At 43.0% G+C, this 14,872-nt stretch overlaps 1 protein-coding gene across 1 annotated transcript; it reads left to right on the top strand.

The window, feature by feature from the left end:
• Positions 1 to 1,886: 1,886 nt before the first annotated feature.
• kl (klotho) lies at positions 1,887 to 14,441 on the top strand. Its single transcript, XM_085798593.1, has 13 exons — positions 1,887 to 2,734; positions 3,905 to 4,335; positions 4,436 to 4,515; positions 4,670 to 4,832; positions 6,585 to 6,690; positions 7,148 to 7,297; positions 8,601 to 8,836; positions 9,875 to 10,070; positions 10,679 to 10,857; positions 11,200 to 11,307; positions 11,526 to 11,631; positions 12,067 to 12,193; positions 13,371 to 14,441. Exons 1-13 carry the CDS (start codon positions 1,988 to 1,990, stop codon positions 13,703 to 13,705), a joined length of 2,964 nt encoding a protein of 987 aa, XP_085654719.1. The 5' UTR covers positions 1,887 to 1,987; the 3' UTR covers positions 13,706 to 14,441.
• Positions 14,442 to 14,872: the final 431 nt, after the last annotated feature.

The following is a 14,872-nucleotide window of genomic DNA, read 5'->3' as shown; positions in this document are numbered from 1 at the left end:
TCACCACTGTACAGGACAGGAGTAATGAATTTGATGCATCTTGTGTTTGTTGTCAGGCCAAAAAGAGCAACAAAAAAAAAAGCAGAGATGTGACGGCTTCCTTTAAAAGTTTTAGAGCCTCGCAGTCCACAGGAAGTTGAGGTATTGCTGTTCACAACACGGCACACACCACATGGTAACTGGTAATAAAAACTCAGCAGTCTTATGATTTATTTTTAATATACCAGCACATACATAGTGTACAGTACTGAGTTTAACTACACAGTCTGCTCACAGTTTGTTCTCTACGGCTGCTTGGCATCACTTTATGGTCTTCTTCCTGTGTTCTATATGGGGGCTGGCGGTGCTTTAAGGTGTTTATGCATGTTAGCTCCAGAGCTGTACTTTCCAGTGCAGACTGAGCTGCTCGGTGGAAAAACACCAACGCACCACGTTCTGTCCCTGGTTATGATCCATGACCGGCACCTTTACCGTCACCTCTCACTGCTCGGCCTCCAGGTGACCGCTTCCCTACGTCTGATAAACCACCGGCCTGTAAGACAGATTCAATGAATGACCACTGTCTTCACCTCGCTCCCTGTTCACATTCACCAAGCAGGATATTAGAGAAATATTTTAAATAGTTAATTAACAGACTGTATTAAGTATTAATAATTAACTGTAGGCGATTGGCAGTTTAATTAAAAGAAGAGCTGAAATTTGTGGAACATTAATCAGGTTTCTTATAATGACATAAGTCTCAGAAGTTAAAGAGTTTGGACACAAATTGAAACCTTGACTCCTAATTTATTTTATTGATTAATTGTCAAACACTGTGACACTTACAGAGAAGCAGGTATTCACCCTGATTATAGGGAGAATGAAGTAGCCTTACTTATTGCAGTCTGTGACTGGCAGCTAAATTTATACTTAATGTGGTCCACGAAAAATCATATATCAAAATGAAACCACATTGAAACTATGATGACATTTTTATTGCATACAGACAATAAAAAGTCTACACAGGGTGCATGCTGGGATTTTTTTTTTATCTGGGTAGTGAATAACAAAATAGTTAAATTACAGATGGGGTTTTTTCTTACAATTGTAGAACTTAAACTAACTGCCTTTAGTATCAATTAAATAGCTAATTGTTAAACTTTTTGGTTTGTAAAATAAAAAAAGATTACCTAATCACAAACGTAAAACCCCAAGTAATCTTCTAAACAATCAGATAATGAGTTTTAAAAGTGACCTAAACAGTTAGTAGATTATTGATCGTTTCAGATCTACACATTTTAGTAGTGGTTGTTCTTAGACCAGAGTTTATGCCACACACACACGCGCCAGCAGGTTGACCCCTCAGGTGCTGTGTGGACCAAACTAAGAGGCCTGAGTTTCCAAGCAACCGGGCTAAAAGCAGGAAGATAAGGAAGTATTGTGACCATGGTGCAGCACGGTACACTCACTCTGCTGTTTGCGTAACGTAGCTCGAGCCCCCTCACCCTCACCCTCACCCTCACCCACCACCTCACCACCTCAGACCATCACCCTCCTCCCTGCTGGACTTGATCCGGTGACAGATGCTGATGAGCTCTTGACGTGTGACATTTAAACTGCAGTTATGAGATTAGGCGCCAGCTGCTGATGTATGGTATGGTGCTGAGATCACACCTGGGGTCACTCTGAAGTCTTTTTTAAAATGTATCTGAATATGGAAACAGCAAACACACTCATCCATCCCAGCAGTTAGGTTTGATACTAATGCGCTCCTGCTCGGTGGAAGATTGATCATTTGGGGCTCTTAACATCATGTTGTGCTCGGAGACCTTCGTGCGTCAGGTGCTTTGGCTAATGATTGATAGATGTGAAGAGGCGGCGTGTGGTGGGTTCACAGCTGGCTGGCTGCACTCTGCAGTCCGCTGTTTACCCACCGAGAGCCTGGAAGCATGGTGAAGTGAAGACCAGAGTCAGAGCTGGACGTGTGAGGCCGCTGTCTCCAGGCGCCATGAGGCCCGCGCTGCCCGCGCTGCTCTCCCTGCTCCCCCTGCTCTCCCTCCTCTCGCTCCTCGTCCTCGCTCCCGCGGCCGCGAAGCCCAACGCGGGTCTGAGGACGTGGGGTCGTTTCAGAAAGCTGCCCTACCCCGGGGACAAGGCTTTCCTCTACGACACCTTCCCTAATGACTTCATGTGGGCCGTGGGCACGGCGGCGTACCAGGTGGAGGGCGCGTTTGAGAAGGACGGGAAGGGGCTCTCCATCTGGGACACTTTTACGCGCGGTGGGAACCGAAAGGCCACGGGGGACGTGGGCAGCGACAGCTACCACAACATCCACGCGGACGTCCGGGCCATCAGGCAGCTCGGGGTCAGCCACTACAGGTTCTCCCTGTCCTGGTCCAGGATTTTCCCCAACGGCACGCGCGGGAGTTACAACGAGATCGGCACCAACTATTACCGCGCGCTGATCAAGAGGCTGAAGGAGAACCGCGTGGAGCCGGTGGTGACCCTCTACCACTGGGACCTGCCCGACCACCTGCAGCAGAGCCTGGGCGGCTGGAGCAACCCGCAGCTTGTGGGCATTTTCAAGGACTACGCCGATTTCTGTTTCCAGACCTTCGGGGATGATGTGAAGTATTGGATCACCATTGACAACCCGTTCGTGGTGGCGCGGCACGGCTACGGCACCGGAGTGGTCGCTCCCGGGATAAAAAACGACCCCGATCTTCCGTTCCGGGTGGGACACAACCTGCTGAAGGTGAGACACGTCTCATCTCAGACTCAGAGATATTTATAACTTCACATGATAGAGTTAAAAGGTGACTTAACATTCACATTCATAAACATTTAATAACCTGGTTATTATGACAGGCTGTAATGCGATTGTTGTGCAGATAAATGCGTTTACTAATGTATTTTTGATTAAAACTCCTCCAGTGGGCACCTGTTTTTTATTTGTCTATTTAGATCTCTTCGAGCCCAGTTGAGCATCATAAAAACTTGACAGAATACAATACAAACACAATACAGTAGAACTGAAACGCAATACAATATACAACAGACACAAACCAAAACATACATACAACACATGAATGGCATTATACACACAAAAACAAAAGTCATACAGATAATGTTACATAAAAAGCTATACCCTCAATCGCTGTCATACAGTTACAATAAAAGAGTTCAAATACTCCTTAAAAAATCCCCCTAATGTTTTGTTTAATGTTTTTCTGGTAAATTCCTAATGAGATCAGGTAAGTAAGTATGTTAAGTACACAAACAATGTGATGATATATCACACTTATAATAACTGACAACAGGAGAAGTTAGAATCACTGACAGATCTCTCTAATTACATAATTACTCTAATTACATAATAATCCCTATTGTTTTAGGAGTAGGTTCGTTACCTTTAATTGTCGGTGCAAGCTGTTTTTAGAACGGCGGAGCAGAGCCGTGAGCTGCTCAGAGCTACGCTACGGAGGCATATGGGATTTCTTGGTTTCCCTCATCAAACTGATCAAATACACAATCCAACAACTCCAAAACGCTCTGGTGGACAAGTTGTGACCTTCAACAATTAAAGGTAACGAACCTACTCCTAAAACTATAGGGGTTATGGCAATAGGCCAATTTGCCAAAATGTTGAACTATCCCTTTAAAGTAAAAAGAAGCAAGAAGTGAAGAGATTTTAATTTACTTGATCTTATTTCACAAAAGACTTTTTTCTTCTGATCTTTGAAAGATATTTTTGGTTATAGTTTTTATAGATTTTGTTGCCATCTCTCTTATGTTGCTGTGCAGGTGTGAATTTCATGGCTTGATCTCACACTTTGTCTGGTCCATCCATCATCATTCTGTTCGCCCCATACTCTCCAACATCTTCACCTCCTCCTCATCATTTCTCCGTCTCTCCGTCCTCCAGGCTCACGCAGCAGCCTGGCATCTCTACGACCGTCACTACCGGCCCCGGCAGCAGGGCAAGCTGTCCATGGCTCTGGCCTCTCACTGGATCAAGCCCAGTCGCACCCGCCTGGAAAGCCTGCGGGAGTGCCAGTGCTCCCTGGACCACGTCCTGGGCTGGTTCGCACGGCCTCTGTTCACGGACGGAGACTACCCCCCCTGCATGAAGGAGAGGCTGGGCTCGCGGCTGCCCGCCTTCACGCACGAGGAGAAGGAGTGGGTGAGGGGAACCGCCGACTTCTTCGCCCTCTCTCACGGAGCGGCTCTCAGCTTCCAGCTCATCAACGACAGCCTGAAGTTCGGGCAGCAGGAGGAGCTGGACCTGAGGATGCTGCTCTACTGGGTCAACGCCGAGTACGACAAGCCGCCCATCTTTGTGGTGCAGAGTGGTTGGTAGGTGTAGACGCTGTCTCTGTTGATCTGAACATGTATGATGTTCTGGTATTTGCTGGTTTCTGTGTGGAATATCTTGTGCTCACTGCTTCTCAAACAGGTATGTTCTTGGCAACACCAAGACAGAGGACCCAAAACACATGTACTACCTCAAGAGGTTCATCGCAGAGGCCCTGAAATGTGAGTAATGACTCAGCATGACTCAGCATGAAGATCCAGAGTTTTTCCATTTCCTACAGATGCATGAATCATCTTATAAGAACTTGAGAACCTCCAGTTAAGATGAGTATTGACTTAAATCCGGGCCGGCCATCTGTCTGTGTTTGCTACGCAGCCATTGTCATCGATAGAGTGAACGTTATTGGATACACGGCCTGGTCTCTGATCGACGGCTTCGAGTGGCACAGAGAATACGGCATCAGACGAGGACTTTACTACGTCGACTTCAACACTCCGGACATGAAGAGGGAGCCAAAGACGTCAGCCACCTTTTACAGGTGAATGACTGAGTGGAGACGAGGGATGAACAATCCACCTAACAGTCTGATACGTAATACTGTAGTTAGGTAACACTTTGTAATAAGTACACACTATTAAGCATTAGATAAAGCAGAAGTAAGCGATATATTTGTGTTAATATAAGTCTTAAATAGTTGTATCTTCCGACAGCAATCACTTACATAGAGTGTTTGGACCGAAACACGGGTCTGTCAGTCACTCTGCTCTGCTCTGAGCCGAGGAGAAAACTTTTCTCGTATCCTACAAGTTTTCTCCAATGAGGAGAGAGAACGGCATGAAGGGCTGTGTGTGCAGCCAAGGGATGCGCCTGAATGTGGTGACGTAGGGACGAGGACCAATAGATCCATGACGAGGGCGGGGGCTGCTAACTCCATCGGCTGACAAGACGTTATGGTGCGTTCAGGGCACCCTGTAACTCGTATTTTTCCGACCTGTGAAGTCGTACCAGTTCGATCTGGTACGAGTTCACGGGTCGGAAGTTACGAGTGGCCGTTCTAGTGACTTTCACAGGTAAAACAGGTCGGAAAAACACGAGTCTGCGTCTGTTTTGCCTTGATATTGTCTGTCTGTGCTCTGTCTTGTAATTGTCCACTGTATGACTTGTCATCACAAGGTTTTAAAATTCTGTGTTATGTTTTTTAGAAACCTGCCTTGGGACTGCGGCTGAAATTTAGCAGTTGTGCTAAGTCCGGCACATTTACACTGATGCTTAATGTGTCAGTGTTGATGAATGTGCACTGTCCCAATTCAATAAATAAAGAAATGAAATGAAATGAGTGGGTTGCCTGGAACGCTACAAAGTCGTAAGTCGTGACTTGAAGCTGTAATTTACGGTTTCAAAAGCCTGCCTGGAACGCAGCATTAGCCCAAACGACCGGATCGCTTACTTCTGCTTTAAGCATTAAATAATGAATTCATCATTAATAACACATGAATACTCATTAGTATGTAGTTTATAAACACAGTTAAAAATATTTTACTCATCATTGATAAGCACTAATTGTATTTATAAACTACATATTAATGAGTATTCATGCGTTAAAGAATTCAGTATTTATTAATGCTTAACTAATGCTTAATAGTGTGTACTTATTATAAAGTGTTACCCTGTATTTATAATTGAGATTTCACCTGCAGAGTTTATCTACCGCACAACGACAGCAACACTGTGACATGCTCTTAAAACTCTCTTTACCGCTGCTTTTTATTTATTATTGAGTGTTATTTCCACACAGTCACAAAAGGAGCTCAAACTCAAATGCAACCGACATTTATTTTTGATAAACTTGTCACTTCACTTAGTTCTTCCATTTTTCTACCACAGGTGAATAATTGAACGCTTCTCTGTTGCACTTAGAAAAAACAGCTCCCCTCAGTCACCAGAGGTGTTTTTAGACTTTCACAGTAACTGTTGTAAAAAATCAAAAAGCAAACAAATTGTTACATTTTATTCAGAACAAACGGCATCATCATGATAATTATGTATTAAACACACATGCAATTACCAAAACTTTAGCAACCTAAATAGATTGTTGTACATATCTTGACGTAACATGAAATCTGTCCCATTTGGACATTATGTACAATAGTCTGGTATAAAAGAACTACAGTCTTTGGTTTAATTTGATTGCTTTTCTGTAAATCTGTATGAAAAGTGCTTTATAAATAAAGATTGATTTTTTAAAAATTAGATTTAAATGATGGTCATTTATCTTCTCTTATTCCCAAAGGAACGTCATCCAGAGGAATGGTTTCCCAGAGCTCCCAGAAAACAGACCAGCACAGGGGGTCTTCCCGTGTGATTTTGCCTGGGGGGTTTCTGCCAACTCCATACAGGTATATATTTATGTCTGTTGTTTTGTGCTGGTGTTGAGGACGGTGTGAGGGAGTAGTGTGTGTGTACTGTGGGGGTGTTTGTGCAGCGTCAGGTTTGACACATAGGACAGAGGTCTCGCTCTGAAAACACTGATAATACTTCCTTAGAAATCGAGGACACTGTGAAAACATTAACTAAGTATTAACTTGGATTCAGAGATTCTGTGAAAACCTCATTATTTCAAGCTTTGCAGTTTTCATGGTGAAAGTCCAGCTCAGAAACAGCCACGACAACAACTCCTCTCTTAATCATAAACCACGTAACCTCACAGGGCTTCACCACACAGCACCGGCTGATGATATCGATTTGCCCTATTTGGCCCATATTTGCATTTGTGTGTATGAGGTAAAAGCCGAGTCACAAGGTTAGCAGGTGCATGTTTACATTGGTGAGTGTGTATTTTTTTTCTTGTCATAGGTGGAGACGGTGCCCAGCCAGTTTGCGGACCCCAGTGTTTACCTTTGGAATATCTCCAACAACGGAGCGCTGACCAAGCTGGAGGGCTTCGTCGCGCCGCCTTTACGGAGAACCACACACTGTGCTGACTACGCCTCCATCAGACAACAAGTCCGTCTTTTTTTCTATTTTTAATTGTGCAATACTAGTTACAAACATAAAGCAAACATATGTAAAGACATGACACAGCACAAGACGAGAAAGACATAACACCGCAACACAGCAGCCAAAAGTAGAGAGTTAAATAAGAGATACAGTAACTTGTGATAAGAGAGAACAAAACAAGAGAAGAAGAGAGAAAAAAAAAAAGTAAATATAGATAAAAAATAAATAAACATCAGCAATCAATCAATCAATCAATCAATCAAACAATTTTCCCCTTTCCCTTCATTTCCCTTCCCTTCCGCCCCTTCATCCTCTCCCCTCCCATTCCTGATATAATGTGATGGGAGGCGGGGCCAGACCAAAACAAGTCTGTCTTACCATCAAATATGTATCGTTTAAATGGGAGCGTGCCTATGTTCCCACAGCCCTATGTTCCCTCAGCCCTATGTTCCCTCAGGACCTTCTCTACCTATCTGGACTCTATCTATCTAGCCTGTCTAGCCTCTACCTGGTCTTTTTACTAAACTTAACCAACTCCTTTCTTCATTGCCTAAACCCAACCAATGGTGGGACTGAAAGGCTGAGGGAACATAGGGCCTAATTTTCAGTGACAACAAAAGTTAGAAATGAGGGAACATAGGGCTGAGGGAACATAGGGCTGTGGGAACATAGGGATGACCCCGTTCTCTAACATGTCAGCCACATTTTGATCCAAAATAAAGTTACAATGCAGTTAAATAGTAGTTAAATAGTAATAGTAGCTTTCTCAACTAAAGTAACTTCAGTCAGCCAGGAACCTGCTCATGTGTGGGAGACAAATGAGGGATCATAGAAAATAAAATCGCTGTTGCCCATAAAGTTGGAAGAATTTTGTTTTCAGACACATTCCTCTTTTTATTCCTATTTATACACTTCAGTAAACACCTTTGACCAGGTCCAGTGATTAATACAGAGTCCCAGTTACCAGTTCTGAGAAGATATACACTTTATCCATCAAGAATGAATCACAATCGCTTCATTAGAAGATTTAAAAAAAAACATTTTTATTGCAATTTCATGGGCAACAGTGAAAAATGATGAGAAAATCTTTGCCATACACTACTCTATTTATTCCATAATATTTACAGTGTAGTTTAGATGAACATTTTTGTTGCTAAAGGTAAATACTGTATTTTTGGAGATAATACTGTAACAATAAAGTGGAGAGTTGATTGTTTCTCCGTCACAGTGTTTGATCTGATCGACCTGTCAGTGCATCGCAGCATATTTGTATAGTTTGTGACCTGTTTGTTGTGCTCCCTCTGTTCAGGTGGATGATATCCAGCAGGTGGGGGTAAACCACTTCCATTTCTCTCTGAACTGGTCGGCTCTGGTGCCCACGGGCGACGTGTCTCACCCTAACACCACCCTGCTGGGCTATTACCACTGCTTCACCCGCCAGCTGCTGCAGGCCAACGTCACGCCCGTGGTCACTCTGTGGCATCACACACACCAGCGCAGCAGCCTGCCGGCGCCGCTGGACAGCGCTAACAAGTGGCTGAACAAGTGAGACACGGTGATCATTGTGGGGTTAAACTGTTTTTTGTCTCTGGAGTTTGGCACCTTCATGGGGTAAAAAAAATGATGCTTTAGCAGGGCAGAGGGTTTAAAGGGATAGTTCAACATTTTTGGCAAATTGGCCCATTGCCATAATCCCTACATTCTTAGGCAAATACAGAAACTGCTTGCCGAAAAACTGCCCCCGACGGGAACACGCATCAGCGGTTTTGCATGAATTTACCCCGAAAACAACTCTGTCTCGTAACATTCCGTTATTATATCATAGCGTGGTGAATGTGCAGGTCACAACTTGTCCACCAGAGCGTTTTGGAGTTGTTGGATTGTGTATTTGATGAGGGAAACCAAGAAATCCCATTAGCCTCCGTAGCGTAGCTCTGAGCAGCTCGCACCAAATTTAGCAAACCTACTACTATGACTATAGGGATTATGGCAATTGGCCAATTTGCCAAAATGTTGAACTATCCCTTTAAGTCTGACAGGATTCTCTGGGTGCGTTCATGGTAATTACTTCTGTGTTTGGTCACATCCATAGAGCAACACCAGATCTGCATGTTGTAAAGAAAGACATTTATTTAAACTTCAGGTATAGATGTTTAGGAAGACATCTGTCCTTGTAGTACATGTTCATACATACACAGCTTGCAGAGCGTTTGAGTTGTTGGATTGTGTATTTGATGAGTTTGAGGAGGGAAACCAAGAAATCCCATTAGCCTCCGTAGCGTAGCTCTGAACAGTTCACGGCTCTGCTCCGCCGTTCTAAAAAATAGCTTGCACCGACAATTAAAGGTAACAAACCTACTGCTATGACTTTAGGGATTATGGCAATGGGCCAATTTGCCAAAATGTTGAACTATCCCTTTAATGTCACAGGAAGTTGGTGTTTCCTTCAGCCCTCCATCTCACTACTCCTCCTCAGGGGTTTAGAAAATTAAATTGAAATGTAAATGAGCTTTCATGACCAGTAGAAACTAGAAAATGATCCAAATACAGAACTATAAACTTTGCACACATGACTGCTCTCAGGAAGACTCCAGAGGCATTCGCAGACTACGCCCGACTTTGCTACAGGGAACTCGGGGCCCATGTGAAGATGTGGATCACTCTGAATGAGCCCAACGACGAGATGGTGAGCTACCAGGAGGGTCATGAGATGCTGCGGGCGCACGCTCTGGCCTGGCGCGCTTACGACCGCGAGTTCAGAGACGCGCAGGGAGGACAGGTCGGTAGAGCCGCAGTGTCGAGCTCTTTACTCCTATACCTTCATTTGAGATCCTTTATACCTTCAGCCATCAGGCTTTTTTATTTTTCTGCAAATGGTCGATGAGCTGACAGAGATTGTATTCATTTAAAGGTCCAGTGTGTAAAATGAGGGGAAAACAATGACATCTAACATTCCGATTCTATTATTTATCTATTAAATAATTATATTGTTTATGTATGAATGTGAAACTCTTGAAGCGTGCTCTTACTTAACCCTAACCCCAACCCTCTAACCCTTATCTCTGGATGGCTGCATTTTCTTTTCCGTACAAACATGGCGTCGCAAGGTGGCGACACTCTTTAAGCAAGACCCTTGCTATATGTATATATATAAAAGAAGAATTATAAGGCTATGAAAACCAAACAGATTTAATTTTATAGCGATTATAAACTTATACAAATATATTAATTGGTATTGGTATATTCAGATTTTGCCAATAAACCTTGACAAATATTACACACTGTCCCTTTAAATGTGGTGTTCTTTCTCATCTTTGTAAAATTATTTTAAGTTTTCAAAGGTCTAAATGTTAGAAAAGTAATCTGAGGTGCTGTGCTGTGTCCCAGGTGTCTCTGGCTCTGCACATGGACTGGGTGGAACCAGCGTTCTCATTCAGCCGCGAAGATGTGGAGCCGGCTAAAAGGGTTTTAGACTTCCGCGTCGGCTGGTTCGCGGAGCCCATTTTCGGCAGCGGGGACTATCCTCTGGGGATGAGGAGCTGGCTGCGTCAGCTCAACTCACTCGAGTACAAACACTTTTCATTCATACTTCATACATCAGTACAGGATACGGCCATGAGTCAATGAGGAGCGTTTCCTGCCCTCACCTCCCTGAACTCTGACAACAACCCACCACATCTTCACTGTAGTAGATTATTGATGATCTTTATCTTTACTTTCAACCCAGCACTGGATTAGATGGAAATCAATCAGTGTCAGGGTGACGGGAAATCAATTTGAAAGCTTATGAACGCTGTGTCATTAATATTAATGTTAAGGGAACACAATTAATACTTATGGAGGAAAACATGCACTTCTTAAATACTACTGTTACATCATCTCTACCTGCTTTGTGTGTGTCTCCACAGCCTGCCAGTCTTCAACGAGAAGGACAGACAGCTGGTTCAAGGGACATACGACTTCTTTGCCATCAGTCACTTCAGCACCAAATTGGTGACACATGCCAAGGAAGACTCGTAAGAGATTATAGTCATTTCTGACCTTCATTTTGAAAGAGACACAGGACATACAGACAGGAAATGGGGGAGTGAGGTGTATGATGTGTAAAAATAGTTCCAGACCAGGAAAACTGAGTCGAAGTGACATGTGTCTTAACCACTGGACCACTTTTGTAAGATTTCTCAACTGATATTCGACCCCACAACAAGACTCTGTCTCTCCTCCACGTCTGCAGGTACACCTACATGCCGATGCTAGAGGTCCAACACATGATCGACACCACATGGATCATGTCGCCGAGGCCTGTTGTGCCCTGGGGCCTGAGGAAAGCCTTAAACTGGGTGAGAGTTGGTCACTGTTTGTTTGGAGGCTCTGAGAAACTTGACTCATCTTGTGTGTTCCCGCGAAGAGTTAAAACGAGATAGATATTGACCTAATCCTTCATATTGGTGTAATTCTATGAAGCAGGTCAAGTTTAAGTTCAAGTACTTTATTTGTCACATATAATACAAGTAATTACACTGAAATTCTTACGTACTGTACCGTTGGTCATTTGCATAACATAAATAGAGATACAAGAATATAAAAAGAAGAAAAAGAGAAGAATATTTAAAAACGAGAGAAGGTTGTAGTAGATTTTAAAAATAAAACGTCTAACCTTAGTGACCACACATGTTGCAGACTCAAACTGCCATTCAAAGCAGAGCATTTTTAAAGTCTGCAAACATTTCTGGAGCTGATGACAGAGCAGTGACGTCGCTCCTGTGTTGTGTCAGGTGAAGGAGCACTACTGTGATGTTCCTGTCTATGTGATGGCCAATGGCGTCCAGGAAGACCCGGCCCGCTTCATAGACAGCCTGAGGGTCTACTACCTGTACAACTACATCAATGAGGCGCTGAAAGGTGAGCGCACAAACACATTTTACCTAAGAGTCCTATGTTATTACACTTAAACGTGTGTGGTGAGTCATTTATCCTCCAGGGGTGACTAAAGTTTTCCCCGTTACTAGTCAACAACTTCCATTACACAGCCTCTCTCTGCAGAGCTTAAATATTAGACAAGCCACTGACCTCTGAAGAGTCAGCTGACTCAGAACACACACTAAGCACACAAAAATATCAACATAGAGATACACACTCTGCACTGAATTGCTGAGTCAAGGCCGCTTACTATTGAGTTACCTGTCCTTGTAAAGTTTATTGGGTGTCGTACAGCGATGACCTTGGCCGGCCCTCTGAAGCCTCGTAGTGTCACACTGTTGTACACGTTGTCATTTTTAATACATGTTGTAATGTGCTTTGTCACCACTGAGTGGCAGCCATCCACAGAGCTGTGATCCAATCACAGGAAAACATTAGTAAACACTTTAATGATGAGAGGAGGATAAGGAAATAAATACATGAAAAAATGTGACTGTATTTTATTCTAAGACTATATAAAATAGTTAAATGTTAGTTAAATGCATTTAAGGGTATCTTAGTATTAAGCAAATGTTTATAATCATTGATACTTATACTATATATATAATGCTATTTATAGCAATGCCTGAAAGTTATGTGAAATGACTCGAGAAGATTGTGACAAAGACTTTTTTAAAGCACCAGGATAAAACTCCAACAAACAATAATGCAATATAAACAATAAAATAAATTACTCAATTACTAAATGAAAGTGCTTGTGATTACCCTCATTCTATATACTGTAAATAGTTTTGGGGGTTAAATATATCTTTTCTCTACCACTTTAATTGACTCTGCATATTCACATCATAAGCACTATGTAAATATTTAATAGTTTAATTTAATACATATAGTTTCTATCATACTTTATGTACTTTATAGTAGCAGATTCAGTATGTTTTGAAAATATACTGTCTATAATTGACTGTATCTTCTTATGATTTCACAAATATTTTCATTCTATGTTAAAATGCTACAGATGATAAATAGTGGAGGTCAAAGGTTGACTGTTACCTTTACTGCTGCTGTCACACATCCTCCCACCACTTCAGCAGCACGTACACAATTAAATGAAATTGAAGACTGATCACTTGCTCAGCCCCTCCTCCTCTCTCCTCAGCCTACACTCTGGACGGGGTCAACCTGAAGGGTTACTTTGCCTACGCCCTCAGCGACCAAAGGGACCCGGGGTTCGGCCTGTACGGCCAGGTCCACGAGGAGGTCATCGACAAGGCCTCTCTGTCCAACTACCGCAACATCATCCAGTACAACGGCTTCCCCATCCTGGGGGCGGCCCCCCAGCAGTGCCCCAGCTCCCCTCAGCCCTGCCTGGGCTGCCACGTGCTGGTGAAGAGCTCCGTGGTGGGCTTCCTGACTCTGGTGGGTTCAGGCGTGCTGATCACCCTGGGCCTCATCATCTACTACACAGCCAAGAGACACAAGGAGTGTTACTGACGGCTGTGACTGCAGGGTTTGTTCTGTGTCTTTTTCATGAAAGACTCAAAACACACTGAGTTTATTCAACAGTGTGGAGTCCAAGTCAGCTCTTGATTATAGTTCTGGTTAATAACTTAATGTTAAATGACGTTTGAATGAAATCAACCTCACATTTCATGTTACAGCTTTTATTAAATGTTGTATAAAGTTGTTGTAGATTTGTTAGGACTGCTCAACACCTGTAACAGCTGATAAACTCAACTAAATATGACAAAAGTTATATTTTTAGATCATCTCTAAAGTCTCAACTGTATCTCTAGCAACTTCATGTCCAGACTTAATCCTTCTTCCACCACAGCTCTAAGACGAACCTTGCTTTAAACACTGCAGGGAAAGGGACTATTAAATGCGATGACTCACAAAAGAAACTCAACAGGTGACTCAAGCTTGTGGCGTAACAGCATGTGCTGTTCAGAAAGTCAAGCATCAGCTATTAGGGGTTTCCACTGCACTCCATCATGCTGCCAAGATGATTTCCCCACAGGATCTAAAAGAGAGAGGTCATCGAGAGGAAGAAACCCATGGAAGGTATGTTGGACAGCTGAAATCCCATGTTTGTACCTGCTTGTATGGATGGACAGAACATCTCAGAATGTGCTCTTCGGACTAGTTTGTGCACCTTTGTGACTGCTGAATATTTATCTGCTGTTTGCTGCTCAACTGACAATAAATCTGCTTAGACAAGGTAAAAAAAAAAAGACACTACAGTTCTCCATTAATTAATCCTTTAAAGTAGATACTCTCAACTCTCCCAGTTGGGCAATGAATGTTGCACTAGAAACCCCCCATCCCGAGGTTTACTGTAGCTTTATGTTCTGTAATAACCAACAGCATTTGTCAACCACCTCATTATCATGACCTCAGGAGTAATGGTCAATGCGGTTGATGTGGGGGAGAAGTTCTGTTTCTGTACATTAAAGGGATATTTCAACATTTTGTCAAATTGGCCCATTGCCATAATCCCTATAGTTATAGCAGTAGATTTGTTACCTTTAATTGTCAGTGCAAGCTATTTTTAGCTGCTCAGAGCTACGCTACGGAGGCTAATGGAATTTCCTGGTTTCCCTCATCAAATACACAATCCAACAACTCCAAAATGCTCTTGTGGACAAGTTGTGACCTGCA

This window comes from Trachurus japonicus, chromosome 14 (genome assembly GCF_045865225.1).
Source record: "Trachurus japonicus isolate A0001 chromosome 14, Traja_1.0".
Lineage (NCBI taxonomy): Eukaryota > Metazoa > Chordata > Actinopteri > Carangiformes > Carangidae > Trachurus > Trachurus japonicus.
The sequence above is the reverse complement of the archived record's forward strand: the minus strand, read 5'-3'. Positions and strand labels throughout refer to the sequence as shown.

Excerpts from the sequence above, each read along its gene's own strand:
- kl (XM_085798593.1), top strand. The coding sequence starts at position 1,988 with ATGAGGCCCGCGCTGCCCGCGCTGCTCTCCCTGCTCCCCCTGCTCTCC. Across the intron at positions 7,298-8,600 it reads ACGCCTCCATCAGACAACAA|GTGGATGATATCCAGCAGGT; the intron begins GTCCGTCTTTTT and ends CCCTCTGTTCAG. Across the intron at positions 12,194-13,370 it reads CATCAATGAGGCGCTGAAAG|CCTACACTCTGGACGGGGTC; the intron begins GTGAGCGCACAA and ends CTCTCTCCTCAG.